The sequence below is a fragment of the Miniopterus natalensis genome, chromosome 1 (genome assembly GCF_054644295.1).
Source record: "Miniopterus natalensis isolate mMinNat1 chromosome 1, mMinNat1.hap1, whole genome shotgun sequence".
Classification (NCBI taxonomy): domain Eukaryota; kingdom Metazoa; phylum Chordata; class Mammalia; order Chiroptera; family Miniopteridae; genus Miniopterus; species Miniopterus natalensis.
In genome coordinates this window covers 159,062,203-159,083,389 of record NC_142081.1, presented here as the reverse complement: position 1 = coordinate 159,083,389, position 21,187 = coordinate 159,062,203, and the positions used below count along the sequence as shown (strand labels likewise).

The 21,187-nt window shown below is 41.1% G+C and overlaps 1 protein-coding gene and 1 long non-coding RNA gene across 2 annotated transcripts; one reads left to right on the top strand and one right to left on the bottom strand.

The window, feature by feature from the left end:
* Nucleotides 1-111: 111 nt before the first annotated feature.
* Nucleotides 112-4,663, top strand: LOC107532977 (uncharacterized). Its single transcript, XR_001602803.2, has 2 exons — nucleotides 112-337; nucleotides 4,335-4,663. It is a non-coding gene; the product is annotated as an uncharacterized LOC107532977 (long non-coding RNA).
* Nucleotides 4,664-13,470: 8,807 nt separating this feature from the next.
* Nucleotides 13,471-17,343, bottom strand: CXCL9 (C-X-C motif chemokine ligand 9). The gene is made up of 4 exons (XM_016207515.2): nucleotides 17,280-17,343; nucleotides 16,062-16,188; nucleotides 14,317-14,401; nucleotides 13,471-13,575 (listed from the first exon to the last, which is right to left on the bottom strand). The coding sequence occupies exons 1-4, from the start codon at nucleotides 17,341-17,343 to the stop codon at nucleotides 13,471-13,473; spliced, it is 381 nt and encodes a 126-aa protein (XP_016063001.2).
* Nucleotides 17,344-21,187: the final 3,844 nt, after the last annotated feature.

The window sequence follows — 21,187 nt, the reverse complement described above, 5'->3', positions numbered from 1 at the left end:
GGAGCCTCGGAGCGTCAAACTTCCCTGCGCTGCCGTAATGCTCGGTGGCGGCTTTTACGACGTTTTTACGCCTCGGCCGACGGCCGCGGCTCTCGGTGGTTTCCTAGACGCCCTGAAACGCCGAGGCGGTTTCCACACACGTCCGTTTATTTCGCCACCCCCACGCGCTCTTTTGAAACAGATGAGGATTACTAGTCTGCTTGGTTTTTACAATCCCACAGCCTGAAGTTAGAAGCTAACAATATCCCCGGGGAGTGGCGGGCACGCCCCTGGCTTAAGGAGCCGCGGGAGGCGTACACTGGGGAGGCTTCTGCTGGGTTTAACCGCCGTGACCCAGGTAAGGGGAGGGCTGCGGACTGGACGAAAAGTGTAGTGTTTGGTTTAAAGTGCAGATTAACTTGTACTTAAATGTCAGTCACTATGATACATTTGTGAGTACTCTCCGGCCAGAATTTTACATTTAGACGCTGGCAATCCGGAGAGAATACGGTCGTGCAGCCTCAGTGCAAGAATAAGCACGTGGTGAATGCGTGCGTGAGGTAGGGTGCTGGTGACGCGAATGCGCTTGACCCAGCCGCCCCGTGCCCGGCCCTTGGCGGGACTAACTCCTTTAGGCCCCAGGACAGCCGTCCAGAGTAGGTATTGCAATTATCCGCACTTTACAGGCGAGGAAACAGCCCCCGCCCCGTGGCCGCCCAAAGTCAGCTGGCGAGGCAGCTGGGGTTTCAGCCCAGGCCCCTGGACGGTAACGGGGAGGAAAGGGGAGAGGAGCCTGGCAGCTGGCAGCTGGCCACTCAGTTGGTATTAGTGCGTGCACAGGGGGGTTCCCCTGCGTGAAATAAGCAATTTCTCAGAACACCAGCTTCAGGCAAGGTCATCTGTAACCCAGCCCAAAACAAGACGACTCTAGTCACATCTGAGCGCACACAAAATCAGGAATGCTGTGCGAGCCACCATCCGTTTTTCAGCTGCATTTTGGAAAATGACTTCTATTTATTAATCATTGAATCAAGTCCTTGTGTAGTTATTAAGAAATGTAAGCAATAATATTTAAAAACATTCATAAATACAATTTAAAAAAAATGGTTCAGTTGTGTTCGTGAGGGAAAAAAGCATTCTCAAAGCAAAATATGTTGAAATTCTTTAATATAATTCCTGTCAAAATCATAAGCTTATGTGCTGTGAATATTCATCTGGAGCTACCAAAATGTGACTTGTGAATAAAACACTCAGGCTATGTTACAGGCTTTTATTCACAATCAATATGTCAGGTAGGTGCTAGGATACAAAAATAAATAAGGCGTGGGCATTTGCCCTCAAGAAACTCACAGATTAATAAGGGAAACAACTAGATTAACTCATTTAAAGTGAATAAAAGGTTTCTTACAATAGATCAGTGGAAACAATAGAGAAGACAAACCAGCCTAGAAGAATCAGAATGTTTCAAAGTTTTTGGTAGTATCTGATTGAAATCCTGAAAGATGAGGACTTGTTCTGCAGGAGGGAAAGAAAGACTCTCTAAATAAAGAAAATAGCCTGTATAAAGGCACAAAGGCTTGGAAGTCTAGTGGATTTAAGGAATGGCCAGAAGTTCGGTGTTACTGAAGGTTGGAAGGGGAGCGTACAGCAGAAACAGAGATAAGGAGAGTGAGTTGGGATAAAAGGCTTTACATGCTAGTCTAAGGAGGGCATTTATGTCAGCTCATTTTACCCCAAAACACCATGAAGGCGGGGGTTTGTTTTATACATAGATGAAAAAATTAAGGCTGAGAGTGGCTAACTGAATACTGTCAGCCACCCATGTCCATGGGTTCCTTATCCTTGGATTCAACCAACCAAAGATGGAAAATATTTGAAAAAAATGTTGTGGTGGTGGTGACATGTTCTACGTAGCTAATTACATATGATGGTTGCATCTGTAGTAAACATGGACAGACTTTTCTTGTCATCATTTCCTAAGCAATATGGTATAACAACAATTTACACTATTAGTTATTGTGAATACTAAAGAGGTGATTTAAAGTATATAGGCGGATCTGTGTCGGTTATATGTAAATACTATGCCGTTTTACATAAGGGATTGGAGCACCTATGGATTTTGGTATCTGCAGGAGGTCCTGTAACCGATCCTCTACATATACTGAGGACAGCTGTATGTATTTAGAGTGATTTACTTCAGATGCATTTTTTAAATGGTAAATAATGGCTATATTATGTGTAATGTGATGTGCATATGTTTAATATATATTAGCCAGATTGACACCATATTCATTTCTATATTTAGTCTTGATTTGGCAAAGGAAATTTCCATCTTTTTCTGATCCACAAATTGTTTTTAACCTGAAGTTATTCTAGAAGAGAAAATATCCTTTATACCTTTGCAAAGGAGACCCTATTATAATTATAAAGTGGATCATAATATCTGAACTCAAATGGATTAAAAATGTCTTTATTGAAGGAGCCTAGACTAGGGGGCTTGAGTGTTGTCTGTCATTCTGCACTAGATTATGAGTTTAATGAGGATTTTGTCTTGCTCACTGCCCTATCCACATTTGGAGCAACGCATGGCAAATAGTAGGTAATCAGTTAATATCTGTCAAATGAATGAGTGAACCACCTCTAGTCTCTTCCAATCCTTCAATAGCGTGACTTGTTTGTGGAGAGCAGCTGAACCTGGAGGCTGGCCGGGACTCGGGCAGGAGCAAGGCTGTGCCCTGAAGACCCTGAGGGACCTTGTCCGGGGCAGAGGCAGAGCCGTGCTAGATACAGGTTCCCCCGTCCATTGTGTAGGCTGACATGCTGGCTTGAGCAGAGCTATGCTTGCGTGCAACATGTCCTGCCAAAGGCTAGGACATGTGATCAGCCAAAAAACAGTCGGGTGCCAGCTTCCATGTACAGTGGGTGCAGCGTATAACAACAGAAAATCCCCAAGATGTTGTTCTGGGCACAGCAAAGCAGTATGTTCTGAGAAAGCTTGCCAAGGGATTGTGTTTGTCCCTTTCAGCTACCTGCAGTTTCCTTGAAGAATTGTTACCTTGATGTGTATAATAAAGACGCTGTTCTTACTTGGGGTCACTGTCTCTCCATCCAAGGGCAGTGTCCCACCCGGCCCCAGCTTTAACTGTCTTCTAGGTCTCTGTGTATTTCTTAATCTCCCGTCGCTCTCTCTCAGGATCCCCCACTTCCCCACGAGGGTCGTGGCACTTATTAAAGTAAGAAATTAAAACATCTGAGACATCCACAGTTGAAATCTCAAAATCAGTAGGTAACTAATATGTGAATCCTAGTTATTGTCGCTCTCACTAGAAACCAATGATATTGACTATGTTCAGAAAAGTCCGGCAAGTGTATATTTCTAGTAAAAATATATTGTTTTTAAAAACTTAGTGTAGCCACTAGAGGGAGCCCATGCTTTTCTTTTTAACAAGAAAATGATAGCTTTTTGCAAAATGACCACATACCAGAAGAAATTTTAGTTCTTTTGAAGGCTAGTTTAATTTCTTACTGTTCTTTCTTCTTGCCCCCCTCTCCCCGCCCCCCCCTCCAGCTTCATGTGAGTTTTGCCCCCAGTTCCTTCTATCCTTTCCTCTCTGCGGACAGTGAGAGTTACTGGGTCTGCCTTTAGACAAATCTGTCAACTCCAAGCTCAACAGGGACTAGTTCCATCATCTTTCTTTGATTTTTTTCCCTCTTAAACCATCATAGCCAAGTTCTTAAAGTCAAAATGTCTCTCAAGAACCATTTAATGGTTTTATTTTCTGTATCTTTACACTTAAAACCTCAAAGCATGGTAACGTCTTGGTTGGCTGTGAAAGGTCTTTAATCATTTTGTGAATGGAGAGGGGACAACTAGCTCCTTTGGTGATAGACTGCCACACCGGATGTCATTATTTAACCTCACGAATGGATGGCAGGAACAGCTTGCCCTTATTCTTTTGCCAAATTTCTTGGGCGTGTGGGATGAACCTGGTGCCTCTCACTGCTTTGTTCTGTATGATCTGCTGTTACTACAGGATTAATTTAGACTATGTAAAGACTATTAATGTGATTGAGTTTGGGTGTTCCTGATTTTCACTGTTACGGCAACTCTATAGGAAAATTACCATCCTGGGACCCAAGATCTTCTAATACCATCGTATACTTTTTCTGTCTCATGGGAAGTGTGGTAGGTTATGGCTAGCGTTTTAAATTTTATTTCTAAGACAGGTATGTGAGGATTTGTTGGTCCCTTTTCAGAAGACAAGTTATAACGTGGGAGAGAACGGGTAATGTGTATAAATTCCCTATTTCTTTCTTTGCTTACAAATCATGCTTGCTTGCTTTTGTATTTCTAGAAATTATTATGAAGAAACTGGTTCCTCTGTAACCCAAATGATATGAAAGTTGTGGTGAGAGGTCCTCAAGAATTCTATTTACTTCAGGAAATAAAAGTGGTGAGAACAACCCCCGTCCCCCTGGAATGTGCTCCTGGTTATACTCTCCTCCCGGATTTCATTACAAAAGGAACAGCATCCCCTCTGTTGTCTGCCCCCAACCTTCGAGACCCACAGGGGTAACTGGACAATTAGAGGAACTTACCTTCAAGGAGAGGGATGGAGCAATGTGGGAACTACCTGGACATTATGTGGCATTACATTTGATAGAAAATAAAGAATGAAATCCATTTGGAGTCTTCTGATTTCCTTCTCATTGTTAATGAAATAACTTAAGCCCAGAGAAGAGCCCTTTTCATATTCTGGCAGTCCTAAACTAGTTACACATGGAAGTTATTTTAAAATATGAATATATTTAAAGGAGTACAGGGAGCATTGCTATAAAAGGTGGCCAAGTTAAGCCATCGGGTATCTATTAAGCAAAAACTGTGGTATACCGAACAGACCATGAAAGGGGATAATGTTTCTGGGGAAACCTTAGAGAAACCTTAGAGATCATAGTCTCTCATTCTTCAGCTTTCAGATGAGAAACTGCTGCTCAGAGAGGTCATGAGACTGGTTAAGGCTACTCAGCCGGTGAGTGGCAGGACCAGAAACATACTCCAGTCTCTTGATTTCCAGGCTCCTGGTTGTATGCCCATCTCTAAGGCTTCTCCCAGTGTTAAAAGTCTGTGTTTGAGGCAATATGAGGTAATAATAAAAATAATAGCAGCTAACACTTACTGCTCAAAATAAAAATTATGTTGTAAGTAACCTGTGTCATTTCGGTTCTCTGGGAAGTAGTCACTGAGACAATCGGATGCGCAAGAAGTTTATTGGAGGAAGCCCTTATGAAAATAAAAGTGAGGAAAAGCAGAATTGGACAAAGACTGCCCCAGACTGGGATGGAGGTCTGAGAAAATCTTAGTGAACCCAAGGGGGAGCACCTGATTAAAGATTGCCCATCAGAGGAGTCCTGTATTGGGCAGAAATGATCAGTCCCTAGTATCCCTTCTATACTTAGTCATTGGCTGGAGATTGCTTGAACCTGGCCTCTGCTTGAAACCTGAGGTGAGTCTCTTCTCTGTGAGTCAGCTAGAGGGTGTCAGCCGATTGCCCTCCTCGTGGCTGAACAGCAAGTGCTTTGTTGAAGGGTGATCCAAGCAGCACACCTCCATGGCTGCCACATAGCCCAGGTGGCCCCAAAGTTTTCTAGCTTTCTGGAGTTACCTTCAATATCCAAATAAAGAGACTTAAGTCTCTATTCCACCAGTAATGAGAAATCCAAACTTTTCCCAATATTTCCAGAGTCTCAGGAAGGCTGATATTGAAAACTGAATGTTACACAGCAGTGTAAAGCTGGCTGTCCCACCACAGGAAGTTTCTCACTGGTCGTGTGCCTTTACTCCAGGCTGCTGTCATTTTTACAGTCCCCACCTGTGTTCATCCGCTGCCGCCTCTTTTTGCTGTTCCAGGATCCCCAACATACTCCCTGGCTGCCGGAGATCATTCCTGTTATCATACAGAGAAATCGAACTCATTTTTGCTTTAAGTTGCATTCCATGAAAACTCCTAGCCAGTCTGACCCTAATCAAAGGCCTCAAACAAGAGACACCCGCCTTGGCCCGATCGTTCAGTTGGTTAGAGCATCATCCCAATACACCAAGGTGTGGGCTCCTTCTTTGGTCAGTTGAGGTTGTGGGTTTGATCCCTGGTCAGGGGCACACAAGAGTCAACCAAGGAATGCATAAATAAGTGGAACAACAAATAGATGTTTCTCTCTCTCTCTCCTTTCCTCTGTCTCTCTCTAAAATAAAATAAAAATTTAAAAAGAGACATCTACCCTGAGGTAAATTCTGCTGCTTTTAATATTGTAGAAGTGATCGCTGGCATTTCTCTTTTTAAGTGACAATGTATTTTTTTCTCTGTGTTATATGGTTTACTCTGACATTTCTCCCACACTTACTGATTTTGATGTTTAGTTGCTCCTGGAGGAAGTTCAGGTTGTCTACTCCAATGGTTAAGGAAAGCTGATGGGAGGTGGCTGGGTCTACTTGGTCCTACACTCCACGCAGAGGCAGAGGCCAAGGCCTCGCGTTACCTGGAGATGGAGATACCAGCAACTCTTTCCTTTTTTTTTTTTTAAAGAGCTGCGGGGAAGAGTAGGGGGTCAGGAAAGGCTCAGGGTGTACTCCAGAGAGGGAGAGCGCTTTCCTTTTTTTTAAAACAAATTTTAAAAAAATTCCTCTCTCATTGCAGAGAGAGGAAGGGAGAAAGAGAAACATTGATGTGAGATAGAAACATGGATCGGTTGCCTCCTGTACACGTCCTGGCTGGGGGCTGAACTTGGAACCCAAGTATGTGCCCTGACCAGGAATCAAACCCGTAACATTTTGGTGTGTGGGATGACACTCCAATCAACTGAGCCACACTGGCTGGGGCAAGTGCTTTTCTTTTTTAAAAAACATTGTTTATGAAAACAGTCAACTTGAAACAGTATAATGAAGAACTATATTTAAAGAATGAGATTTCTTTATTTGTATAGCAAACTTTTTTTAAAAATATGTTTTTTAAATTGATTTCAGAGAGTGGAAGGGAGAGAGAGAGAAACATCAATGATGAGTCATTGATCCGATGCCTCCTGCACACCCCCTGCTGGGGATCGAGCCTGCAACCTGGGCATGTGCCCTGACCGGGAATTGAACTGCGATCTCCTGGATCCTAGGTCGATGCTCAGCCGCTGAGCCACGTGGGCCGGGCTGTATAGCAGACTTTTAAAGAAAGCAAATAGTTATGTACAATTGAACATCTTTCCCTCTAATCTTTTACCAATTTACCCCAGTTCATAATCTTATTCATAGACTTCAATTTGAGTGCTCCTTTGAGATTTATGAACTTCCCTAAAATGTCGGGTCAAAAACCTTCCTTTGAACTTTCAACTAACTTGTGGCCAAAATGCCTTGGGTTGTTCTGGCTGGTGGCTTGGTTGGAATGCGGTCCCATACACCAAAAGGCTGTAGGTTCTGTTCCTGGTCAGGGCACATACCTGGGTTTCGGGTTTGACCCCTGGTCTCGGTGCTTACGGGAGGCAGCTGACAGATGTTAATTTCCCCCTCCCTCCTTCCCCCTCTCTAAAATCACTAAACACATCCTTGGGTGAGGATTTTAAAAATGCCTCAGGTGATCTTTTCAACTAGGAGATTATTAACTCCTTATCAGCACTGGAAGGCAGCCCGGTTATATTTCTCAATTTCATCTTGTCTCTAGACAGGCCCAAAAGGAAAGTGATGGTACATGAAAGCACCTGTGGTTGCAGTCTCTCTCTTTATATTTCTTTCTAATAAGAAAGCAAATTTCCATTTCCCAGAAAGGGTCAAGAAATACCTTTCTCCTATTTAACTGATCGAGATAACACTGGCATTTAAAATCAAAAGTACAGTTTACAGATTAAATAGTTTTACTGATTTCTTTACCAATTGCTCTCTATATAAACTTTGTTTAGATACAAACTGCTTTCTGGTATAGCAAAATAATTTAAATTTTATATCAGAGAACAAGTCTTAATACAATCACTTTATGGAAGGGAAGTCACAGGCAGAGGATTTCAGTGTGACCAGGAGCATTCTGGGACAGAGTCATGAAAAAGCAGGACTTGAACCATGTGTAGGCGAGGGTCAGATAGATTGGGGGGCTGTAGAGGGGAGCAGATGAATAAAAGCATGAGCACAGCTGAGGGCAAAGTGAACATAGTTAGGTTTGGATGACCACGGTAAGAGTAGTTCAGACTGATTTGGAAAAGGTCTGGAAAAATATTTAGGGTGAAGCATGTATCAGTCAACTAAAAATATATAGGCCTGGCCGGGCGTGGCTCAACAGCTGAGCATCGACCTAGGATCCAGGTGATCGCGGTTCAATTCCCGATCAGGGCACATGCCTGGGTTGTGAGCTCGATCCCCAGTTGGGGGTGTGCAGGAGGCAGCCGATCAGTGACTCTCTCATCATTGTTTCTATATCTCTCTCTCCCTCTCCTTTCCTCTCTCTGAGATCAATAAAGATACATTATATATATATATTTATATTGCTTCTTGCCAGGTACTGCTCTAGGCAGTGGTGACAAGGACAATGTTTTCTGCAGTGAAGAAACTTAATGTTTGTGATGTGATGCGGACAAAAAATAACGATGTAAATATTTTAAAAAGACAATTTCAGAATCATTGATTCATCTGATTATGATAAAAGAGAATGAAACAGACTAAAGCCACAAGATTTTTAAAAATTGTGTGCCCTTTCAGGCAAAATTATCATAGGCATCCCCTGCATGTATGTTTATTCTTTTGTTAGTTTAATTTTCATTATTAGTATTACCTTTCATATGGCTTTCTTAGTAGGAATCTTTAAAACCGCTTGCCTGTTTCATAAAGTTTAGTTTAGTTAGCAATCTGTCTTATAATCTTCATAATCCTGGTTTTAGTTTAGAATTAGCCGAAGAGGACTGTGCCACAGTAGTGGCAACCCATTGTCGCAATGGGCAGAAAATGACTGCCTGAATGAGGGCACATGCCAATCCCTCCCAGTTGTGGAATTCTCAGTTTTCTGCAGGGAATCAGCCTGTGACAGACCACGGCCAGACAAATGCATTAACTGAAGATGCCAGTATCAAGTGCGGGGTTCAGAGCTACAGTAATCTTCAGTTCTTTTTTATTTGTTAGAATGTCAGCTATATTATGTTCAAATATATGTTTTAATGAATGTTATATTCTCACTTCATCCACCCCATAGGGAGCATCCCCCCACTTTGGAAAGCACTGCACTAAGAGGGCCTGGGAGAGGACTGCCATTTCACTAAGGGTGATAAGGAAGGAGACTGTGAGGTGACATCTAAGCTGAAACTCAAATGATGAGGTGGGAATAGCCATGCAAAGGAGAGGATTTCAGGCTCCGGTATCATTTAGGGAAGCAGAGCCACTCTGAGCATTATGGAAGTAAAGGACTTACTGCAGGAATCAGAACTTACACAGATGAGGGAGGATCTCAAGAAGGGAACGTCTGGGAGGACAGCCAAGGGATTGGAGAAAGATTCGCTGACGAAGCCATCAGAAGCACTGGTACAGTTGGGACACGTAAGAGCTCACAAGAAAAATCCAAGAAGCCAAGCCTGTCCAACTGCCAAACAGGGATTGCTAAGGGCCTGTGGGAAGCTGTTGCTTCTGTGTAACTACAGTTTCTGTGGGTAAACTTCCAAGATCTGGTGGAGGGCCTGGGACCATTGTTGGTCATGAGGCCAACAGCCATGAAAACAAGGTGAATGCGGACAAGAGTAAGGGTAAGCTGGGACCCATGGATACGAAGGTGTCTGTCATTTTACCTAATCAAGAGTAATGGCCACTCCTACATTTCTTTTATAAATCTCACACAGGGAAGGGGATTCTTGGAAGCACAGTTCCCAGCTTAACCAAGCTGACATGGCACAACCCAGTACAACAGGGAACAGCGTACACAAAGGCCCTGAGAAGGAAATGAACTCAGTGTGCTTGACAGAAAGAAGGGGAGGCTGGGGCTCAATAAATGAGGGGAGAATAGAGGGAGTGTGGTCAGAGAGCAGACAGAGCTTAACTCACATATGGCTTGGTAGACTGTGGTATGATTGACTTAACTCTAAATTACTGGATTTTAAGCAAGGTGGTGGTATTCTGTGAGTTATCCTTCGAGAGGATCATTCTGGCTGTCATGAAGGGAAGAAGGGAAGGTTAAATTAGAAGGGAAGGGGCAACAGGAAAAATAGGAGGCTATTATGGTAGCCTAGAGACAATGATGGCCTGCACTTTGAGTATAAACATACAGATAAGAAACACTGGTCAGTCAGGCATTTAATCTCACTCCTCCAACAAACTTTTTCAGTCCTGGAAACATTTCTCTGTGTATGATGTGGAACACCCTTCGTTGCGAGGAAGGGACACAGAGGTAAGGGAAGGGTGGAAATGACAAGAAGCACTTTCTCTGCACCAAGATCTATGCTGGGCCTTTTCCTCAGAACAATCCTGAATGAGGAAACTGGTGCACAAGGAGGTTAAATAGTATAAGTGAACCAAGGTCACACAACTAATAAGTGGTGGGCTTTTGACCTTAACCCAGATATCTCAGAATCTAGAATCCTGCTGTCTTTCAGGTTAAGGCCCTTGTGGTTAGTCATGTCCACAATCAGCAGCTGCTACCTGCCCAAATGCCACACCTGTCTGGCCTCCCAAGTGTACCTCAAATGTACCAGGCTGATATTCTTTTATTTTTTTATTTTTTATTTTTAATATGTTTTTATTGATTTCAGAGAGAAGAAGAGGGAGAGACAGAAAGAGCAATGATGAGAGAGAGTCATTGATCGGCTGCCTCTAATTAAGAATCAAGCCCGCAACCTGAGCATGTGCCCTGACCAGGAATCAAACGGTGACCTCCCAGTTCGTAGGCTGATGCTCAACCACTGCACCATGCTGGCCAGGCCAGGCTGATATTCTTTGTCCACTCTCAACCTTCTTAGAGTCCACACTGCGTAATATCTCCAGCCCAAATTTTCTGTCTCTTATCTTATGCCTAGATCTCTACCATAACCACTATGGCGTTATAATATTTTAAAAATACATACTTTCAGAACATAGAAAAGAGGACATTTTTGTTTGTTTCCTGGGTGTATATCTCATTGGAATAGAATTATCCTTCAGGATTAAGAAATAAATTTCATTTCACATAACTTTTATAAGTCAAAGTTGTTATAAGGCATTGTTGTCAAATTTTCCATAGAAGTTTTTTTTTCCTGTCTCCAAAGAGCCCTTTAAAGGGCTCCCATGGCTTTATCTCAGTTACACCTTATCTGAGATGAAAGCAAATGAGTAAAGACATGTGAGAATTATTGTTAAGCCTGCATAGTTGAGGTATATGTTCAAGATACTAAAAAAAAAAATCAAGATTTGTTTTCTGATTAATGGTCCATTTATTGATACCACTGTCATTTAACAATGAAACTATTTCAGAGTACAAGGTATATATGCCAATACTGCTTTGAAGTTAATTATTCACTTAGAGAGTATACATGTATATATGAATGATGGTTATCATGCACATGTCATAACATGGTTTCTGGTTATTAGTTAGTCCACTTTACCTATGAGATGCATGACAACTGGGTCCCAGACTCTCAAATTAGGGAACATTTAGATTTTTCAGAAAAGTTACATGGAAGGAGCTAGAGTTTTGTGATTAGATAGGATGCTGTTGGGTGAGATCACCACTGCACAGCACTGAAAAATCATCTGTGGTGTAAAGAGTAACAAAATTTGGGCGTTATATGTTTAAATTCTGGCCAAAGACATCCTGTCTTACATAGTTTACTGAATCTCCTCTTTAAGAGAGTTTCTAAGCCCTGCAGAGGGTAAGTGAGCACCCACCAGCCATGTCTCCGCTAACATGATTTGCTGCTTCCTCTAGCTGTTGGTATCTTAATACTTCCTTTCTTCATAAGACCTGGTGAGGTAATCAATAATCACAGTACTGTACAAACTCTGAAAAAAGTTTAATGACATTTAATGACAATGAAATTCGTATTTACCTAAAATGAGTTTTCAAAAGGATGTTGGTGGCTTTCTTGTCATATCATAGAAAACTGAGGCTTGTCAGGAATGGTACTGAAGGAGTTTTTGTATGGGGTGGGGAAAGTTTGGACACTGGTTGGTTTCCAAAGCGCCTTGTAAGATTACCACTGTAAGATTCTGTGATTCTAGGCACCCTGTGTATTTTATAAAAACAGCTCAGAATATCCATAAATGTTTAAACATTTCCTTCTTATCCACTCAAGAGGCCAAGTTAACATCCTGTCATAAGACAAGGATGTTGTATCACCCCAGATGCCTGTAGGGACAATGGTCGGAAGGTATGAGGTCACCAGGGGTTACGCAATATTGAGTAGCCAATAGGTAGCCAGCTCCTGGTCTGAAGAGATGGCCTGGTTTCCCTTCTACCTGTAACAACTGTAATTAAGAAATTATTCAAAACCTAGTTCCACAGTATATGAGACACAGTGGTAGATTCAGGGAAATAAACTGTGGCCCTTGCCCTTAAGACGCTGGAGAGAGAACACAAAAAATAATTAGGAAATAATGAAGTGCTCACCTGTGCAATGTGGACACAAGTGAAATACGAGTGTTAAGCTAATCCAAGTGTCCAGAAGGTTTTATTTAAGAGGTAAGATTGAACTGAATCTTGAAGCCTGGGTCAAGTGAAGGTGAGTGGGAGAAGAAGGTATTCCTGTGGGGTGTCGGGGAAGTAATGAGAAAAGAGTAGATCCAGGTCAGCAAGATCATGGCCTACGAAGCACTGAACTGTGGTAGGACAGGGAGGAACTGGCTTGACGGAAGCAAAGGGGAACAGTAGAAATAAAGTGCTCAGCCTGGCAAGGCAAGATTGGGTCGCATGGCCTCAAAAGTGAGAGAGAAGGTTCTGAAAGCTATGTGCTAGTGTTCTCCTGTGGTGGTCCCCATGAACAACCAGCATTTCCCTCTCAGATACATTGCATGTGAGGCCTATAGGCGGATTCAAATACAGATGCTGATGGCCACGGCCGTTTGGTGAGGTCCAGCTCAATTCCAAACTGCTTGGCTTACCAGCAAGCCAACCAGCTGGGGCATGCTGACGTGTGACTCAGAACATTCCCCGGAAACTGCAGGTTGTGGTCTTGGAAGCCTAGGGCTGCTCTCCCCGGCAGCTGTTGTGTGTGAGATGTGATTGTGTGGGCATCTGTCCACATGTGGGTGTCACTAACAGCCTGCTCTTAAGTATAATGAAATTCAGCTGGCTATAGGTGGAAGACTAAAGACAACTGTAGCCTCTAACAATTTGTAACGTTTGGACTTTAAAAGCCACTTTCTGGCTTTAATTACAATTTTATAATGATGCTGTATAATTTCTAGTTAGATCAACAAGCTTATAGATTAAGGTGCCATCCCCTATTGGAATTATTTCAGTATCATTAAAATGAACCTTTTAAACACAAAATACTTGTGGGTAAAGTTGTTGCTTATGCAGTCATCTTTTGATGAGAACGTTGAGATGGTTTAACTTTTAGAAGTTTCTGCTTTTTTGATATTTTTCTTCCTTTCTTCTGTTTTTTCTTTTGGCTGACCTGCAAGGAGAGGGGGAGAGGGGCAATGTTTCTTTATCTTCCCATTTTTCCTCTCTCATATTACATCTGAACTTTCCAGACTGAGGCCCTTCTTCACCCTCAAAACCGGTTTCAAGTTGCTTTGCTCTCAGAGGGGCTCCTTTTGATTCTCTCTACTTCACCCACTTCGAGGAGGGGGCAACAGCCTTCTAATTGGTCTCGTACATTCTCCTGGCTTATTTCTACCCTCACTCCAACCCTGCTTACAGCCTAACTGTCCCAGGTGCAACCTTCTGAGGTTGGTACTATTATCATCTACTTTTTACCTCTGGGGAGGCTGAGGCTCGGAGAGGGTGACTTGCCCGAAGTTGCACAGCTAGTATGTGACAGAACCACTAGTCTGTCAGACTCTGGAAGCCACACTCCCGGCTACAAATGCTGTGGCCCTCTTCAAACATAACTCCTTAGCATGTCACACGGGAGCCTTCCCACTCTGTCCCGGTCTACTTTTTGACCTCAGTCCCTTAATTCCCTCCATACAAACTCCACACACATTACTTGAGGCTCCCTGAACATGGCAAGCTCTCAAGAGTCTACTCTTTTTTTCCACGATGTCCTTGCCCTCCTGGTGAACTACTTATCCTTCAAAATAGCAGCATAATAATATTTGAAAAATGTACCTTTAAAGGAACTACACAGATTCTTTGTCTTCCAAAGTTAATTTCTAAGAGAAAGAAAATTTTGTTCCTTCTTTTCACCAACCTGTTTCTCCCACTCTTGAACCAATTTCTTCACCTTGGTTGAATCTGGATTTAGACATATTTGATCCCCGCTCCTCAATGTAGCGCTGTCAAGGAAATAGCAACATGGTTTTAACTTTTAATAATTTAAATGCTTCCTCTTATCCTCAGAATTCAATTTCCCAATTACAGTGTACTTTTGTCATCACTCTAAGCATCTGAGGCTTCCAGTCTTTCTCCTGCATTTTCATTTTCTAAATGAGTGAGCGGACTTAGGTAAATTTCTAGGATAGCATATAACCATAAATTTTAAAAATCCAACAGGTATATGAAATGGGAGAAATTTGTATAAAGGTGATATTGGTTATTTTATTCTGGAAATAGCTATTTAAGCTTAATGGAAGAAGCACATGGAAAAGCTATCAATATACCTACTTTTTTCCAGAAACAATGAAAATCAGCATGAATTTTGCCAAATTTTCTAATGAAACTACTTAAAACATAATGAAATGTTATCCTAAAATGAAGGAGGTCCACAAAGGAAAGAGGGGAACATCTATAATACTTTCAATAATAAAAATTTTTAAAAAAATCAATAGACTGGTTGAATTTTTAAAAAATTACTTATAGCAGACTCTCCAGAAATAATTCAAAGATTTTTTCCTTTAATTTCGCAGTATAATCTGAGACTAAGAGTAGCCTTCTACATATCATCCTTGATTTAGACTTTGAAAGACTTAAAGTATGCATATACTTTAATTTAGCAATTCTAATCTCTAGAAAGGTATTAATAGGAAAGAATCTAAAGTACAATATTGCCATAATAATTTGATTTCAATAGCAAAAAATTAGAAATAACCTACATTTAGGCATTGGTCATATAGATTATGGTACATCCACATGATAGAATATAATTTGGCCATTAAAAATGACATTATTAGCCCTGGCCGGTGTTGTTCAGTGGTTACAGCATCAGTCCACAGACCAAAGGGTCACAGGTTCAATTCCTTCGTCAAGGGCACAAACCTAGGTTGCAGGTTCCATCCCTGGCCCCAGTTGGGGCCCGTGCAATCAATGTGTCTCTCTCACATAGATGTTTCTCTCTCTCTTTCTCTCTCTCTCTCTCCTCCCTCCCTCCCTTCACCCCTCCTTTTCATTCTTTCTAAAAACTAAAAAAATAAAAATAAAAGGAAAAATATCCTCCAGTGAGGATTCAAAAAATGACATTAGAAAAAAATGATATTACAGAAAATTTACTGATATGAAGAAATGCTCATGATATAGTGTTAATGAAAAAGCAGATTATGAAACAATATGAAGGGCATAATTTTATTTTTGTGTATATATATTGTATTTATACATATATGCATATATACTAGTATTTTGTGTCTATGTATGTACACACAAAGCAAATGAGAGAGATCTGGAAAGCTACATACCAAGAAGTTAACAGTATTTGTCACTGGATGGCAGGATTATAAATAATATTTATTTTAATCTTTTGGGTTATCTGCAGTAAACATTTTCTAAAATCAACACGTATTACTTTTGTAATATGTCACCCTTTGTTCCTAATCTCTACCAGAAATTACTTGTTTTTTTTTGTTTGTTTGTTTTTTAGAAAAGAAAGAAGTAGGCCAGATTTGCAGAGGAACAACAATCTGAATTTTAAGTGTCTGTACGGGCAAGCATTTGAGGTTAATGATCACACTAAATTTAATGTTTCTGCCAACAGGATGCATGTGTGTTGGATGAGATTTTACTTACATGATTTCCGTTTGTTCACAAGAAGGGCTTGGAGAAAACTGTCTAAGGTCCTTTAAGGATTTTAAGTGGATCAGTCCTTGGTTGGTGTTGATGCAGAAACAGCGTCCCTTCTTCATTACTGGGGATCCTAAGGGAAAGAGAATGGATAGCACACACCGGTTTAGGGCGATGTCTCAATTTAGGCGATCCACCAAAATGATACATTTGACTTAATGATGGTTATTACTATCACTTACTGAGTGTCTAATACTCATTACCACAGACTTTGGAGTAGGTATTACCTTCATCTTATAGACAAAGAAGCTCAAGTTCAGAGAAGTTAGGTAAAGAACAAAGTCATTCAGCTTTTACAGGGCAGGTACAGAGCTTGAGTCCCAAGGCACTGCTCTTGATTACCATATTCTACAATCTTAGGAAAAAAGATTTTCACACATTTAATAAACGCCTATTGCAGGCCAGACACATGCATACCTAATTAGTGTGTGCTAGGCGGACCACAGCTTCCTAAGCAATTCCCAAAGCCCTTTATTATATGACCTTACTAGAATGCTGCTGGTGTTGGTTTAGACAGAAAGCTCTACATGTAATAACCAGTTACCACCACCTTCCTTGCTTTTGCTTTTCAACAGTGCTTTAAACTTCTGGAACTTCTTTGAAATACACTATTTTCATTCCTTAATTCTTTCATTCACTCAACATATATTTATTTACTCAGTGCTTACTATATGACATATATTGTGAGGTAGGTAGAAAAGGCATAACTATAAAATCTCCATTTTACAGCCGAGGAAACTGAAGTCCAGAAAAGTTCACTAATCTGCTCAAGGTAACAACAGTAGATCATAAACAGGTTAAAAACAATTTCTGTGATTATTGGACCTTTAATTGGTTAAGCACAGACATACTTATCAAGAAACAATATCAGAGTGACAAAAATAACTTAAGAGACAATCTTTAATCTCATTATCGCCCAGTTCAACAAACATTTATTTAACATTTACAACATGCCAGGAATTCACGCCCCAAGACTGAGAAGACATTTTTGACTTGGCAAGTCTAAGATATGAACTTTGGATAATCACATCACTGAGAAGCTTTTATGAGTGACTCATATCACTTCCTGATGTGTGCACTGCAATCACCTCTACTGCGCAAAATCAAGAGGCTTTTACTTTTATCTCTGACTTTACTAGCCTAATACAGCTCTGAACCTCTTACCTTGAACTCCCATCAGAGTCATGAAGATGATACCCAAAAGGAGAGGAACACCACTTTTCTTCATGGCGGTAGAATGGAGTTCTACTGAGTTCAAGCCTGAGAAATTCTTTAGAGAACATGTTCTTGGGAACCATATTTATACAGGAAAGCCTTTTTCCTCCTAAATCTGATTGGCTAGTATTCCTGGCTGATCTAGAGAAATTGACCATAAACAGTTGTGCTAGGGGAAATCCTACTCTCAGATCCAAGGGAATTTCTGCATGTTTTATTTCCATTTCACATAAATGGGTGATTTATAGTAAAGGATGTGAAACCAGTATCAGTGGCAGACTCACCCAGTTGCTCACCTGGTGAACAATAGGTTTAATGACTATAATAATATCATACAACAAGAGTTGGAGATGTGGTTTCCAGATGGAAAACATTAAAGTCCAGATATGTAACACACTTTTCAAATTTTGTTACTATTTCTATAATATATGGCTAGATTTATTTTTTCTTAATCTGTGATAAATTAAAAAGCTTCTTAATTTCCTCCAGGACCAGGTCATTTTCTACTGTGATAAACTCACTTTGTTTTTTGTTTTCAGTGGGTTTTTTTGGGGTTTTTTGCCATTGCTTCTACAGTTTATTATTATTTTTAATGGTTAGATTAGTTAGAATAAGGGACCAGTTGAAAACAGACAAATGGGACTATATCAAACCTAAAAACTTCTTTGCTTGCATCAAAGAAAACAATCATCAGAGTGAAAAACAACCTATGGAATGGGAGAAAATAATTGCAAAACATATATCTGATAAGGAGTTAATATCCAGAATATATAAGAAAATCCTACAACACAGCAACAAAAAACAATTTAAAAATGGGAAAAGATCCGAACAGACATTTATCTAAAGAAGATATACAAATGGCCAATAAGCACATGAAAAGATGCTCAACATCATAAACATAAAAGATGGAAATGCAAATCAAAGCCACAATGATATATAATCTCATGTTCATCAGGATACCACTATAAAAAGTAGAAAATAACAACTGTTGGTGAGGATGTGGAGAAGCTGGAACCCTTGTGCACTATTGGTGGGACTATAAAATGGTGCTACCATTATGGGAAAGAATGTGGAGGCTCCTCACAACATCAACAATAGAACTGTATGATCCAGCAATTCCACATCTGGCAATAGGTCCAAAAGAATTCAAAGGCGGCTCTCAGATACTTGCACACCCATGTTCATGGCAGCATTATTCACAACAGCCTAGTTGTAAAGGCGAAGTGACCCAAACGTCCATTGACAATGAATGCATGAAGAACGTGTGCTATGTACATGCAATGGAATTTTAGGCAGCCTTAAAAAAGAAGGAAATCTTGTCCCATGCCACAACATAGATGAACCTCACGGAGATTATGCTAAGTGAAATAGGAAGTCACAAAAGGACAAATATTCATCTGAAGTATCGAAAGTCAAATCTTAGAAACAGAAAGTAGAAGGGTGGCTGCCAAGGGCTGGGGAGAAGTGTGAAGTGAAATTAGTCTTCAGTGGATGTAGACTTTCAGTACTGCAAAATGAAACAGTTCTAGAGATCTATTGTACAACCTGTGAATATACTTAAGACTACTTAACTGTATACTTAGAAATGGTTAAGATGGTCAATTTCATGTTATGTGTGTTTGGTTTTTTTAACCACAATTAAAAAAAAAAAAGAGAGCGAGAGAGTAATGCCCCGGCCGGTGTGGCTCAGTGTGTTGGAGCATGTCCCATACACCTAACGGTCGCAGGTTCAGTTCCCAGTCAGGGCACATACCCAGGCTGCAGGTCTGATCCCCTGCAGGGTGCGTGTGGGAGGCAGCCCATGGGTTAATTAAGATAAAAGTGGATTTCTCCTGACAGAGGCAGGTGGATTAAAGTGTATGGCGGTTCTGTGTCACAAGGTCTCCTGGCTCTCTCTCACTGATTCACTGCCGTCTCTAGCTTGCTGCCCTCCTGCACATGGCCCAAGGGGGCTTTGCCACCATGTCTGCTTTCCAAGTACAGGGTGGTGGGAAGGCAGAAAAGGGCTTGTTCCTCCTTTTTAGATCCATCCTAGAAGTTGCACTCGTCGCTTTCCATAGCCTCTCATAAGCCAGAACTTATTCACATGGTCACACCTAGCTGCAGGGGAAGTTAAGAAATGTGACCTTTATTCTGGTTGATCCACTAAAACTTGGAGGTTCCATTATTGTAGAACAATGTTTCTCAACCTTTTTTATTAATGCCTCTCCTGAGGTGAATTAAATTTAAATTAACTTAAATTTAAATTAAATTATGCCCTGGCTGGTTGACTCAGTTGGTGGGAGCATTGTCCCATACACCAAAAAGGTTGTGGGTTTGATTCCCAGTCAGGGTACATACCTAGGTTGCAGGTTCAATCCCTAGTCAGGGCACATATGGGAGGCAACTGACCAGTGTTTCTCTCTCACATCAATGTTTCTTTCTCTCTCTCTCCTTCTCTCTCTAAAATCAATACACATATCCTTGGATGAGGGTAAAACATTTTAAATGAAATTGAATTCCTCCCTAAAGAAAATAATTAAACAGTCATGCACTGCGTAATGATGTTTTGGTCAACAACAAACTGCATATATGACGGAGGTCCGGTAAGATTTTAATGGAGCTGAAAAATTCCTATATCCTAGTGATGTAGTTGTTGCAATGTTATAGTATAAAGGTTGCAAAAACCAACAAGGCTGTGGTTGGAAGTGAACCCGAGACCCTTTGGTGCGCCGGTCGACGCTCTAAGCACTGGGAAACACGGGCCCGGGCAAGGTGGGTAAACAATTTTACCCTGAGTGTGGGTGAGGATGAGACTGAGGAGCTCTTAGAAGTTTTTCCTGAGGGACTGACATAGAAGGAATTGTTGGGACTGGAACAGGAACACACAGCTGAAGAAGAGGGAAGAGCAAAGGAAACCACTGAAGAAGAAAAATAAGAAACCTCAAGAAAATTCAGTGAAGTGCTTAGCAGAAGCTTTTGCAGACCTTAGCAAGCTCCTTATAAAGTCTGAAAACATGAACCTCAACACCAAAAGGTTTTCATTAATAGAGAGCGAGAAAGGAAAGGGTGTCTAAGCTGCCGCTCCAACTTGATCAGTAACCAAAGGAATAACAGTCAATTCCTAACCAAGGCCATCCGAGGGACCAGCCATGTATGCTTTCCAACAGTTCCAATTAAAAAGATAAATGATTATAGAAGGCAGTGCCTATTCTTTCTATAGCCTGATAAAAATGTAATTTTTAAAAATAATAATTAAAAAAAATAATTGCTTCCAGACTCCTTCCCATGACTCCCAACTCCAGATGCTTGATGATCCTACCCTGTCTGTACACTGTCTTCACCTGGTAAAAATTAGATCCAGAGGCATATAAGCATGAACAGACTGACAAATCTCAGAGGGAAGGTGGAGGTGGGTGAGTGGGTGGGGAGAGATTAACCAAAGAACTTATATTATCTTAAGTGTTTGGAAGAGAAAAATGAAAGCAATATAATGACTAAATAAAATAAAGCTAAATTAAAAACAAACAAGGCCGGGTGTGGCTCAGCCGTTGAGCATCAGCCTGGGATCCAGGAGATTGCGGTTCAATTTCCAGTCAGGGCACATGCCTGGGTTGCGGGCTCTGTCCCCAGCTGGGGGCGTGCAGGGGGCGATCAATGACTCATCACTGATGTTTCTATCTTTCTCCCTCTCCCTTCTTCTCTCTGAAATCAATAGATATATTTTTTAAAAAATAAAAAAATAAAAACTGTTCACCCTTGAATGTATGCAGCTAAAACAGCTCGTGTACAGCTTTTCTTTGTCCTGCCTATATAAGCACCCCTCACTTTCCTCAAGTTGGAGCACTGTTCAAAGGTTTCTTGGAACTCTGCTCTTT

What these genes read in the sequence shown, in the direction of transcription:
- CXCL9 (XM_016207515.2), bottom strand. Translation starts at nt 17,343, where the DNA reads ATGAAGAAAAGTGGTGTTCCTCTCCTTTTGGGTATCATCTTCATGACT. An exon ending in TGTGAACAAACGGAAATCAT is followed by an intron (nt 14,402 to 16,061) that starts GTAAGTAAAATC and finishes TTTCCTTGACAG; the next exon opens with CGCTACATTGAGGAGCGGGG. An exon ending in TTCAAGAGTGGGAGAAACAG is followed by an intron (nt 13,576 to 14,316) that starts GTTGGTGAAAAG and finishes CTCTCCTTGCAG; the next exon opens with GTCAGCCAAAAGAAAAAACA.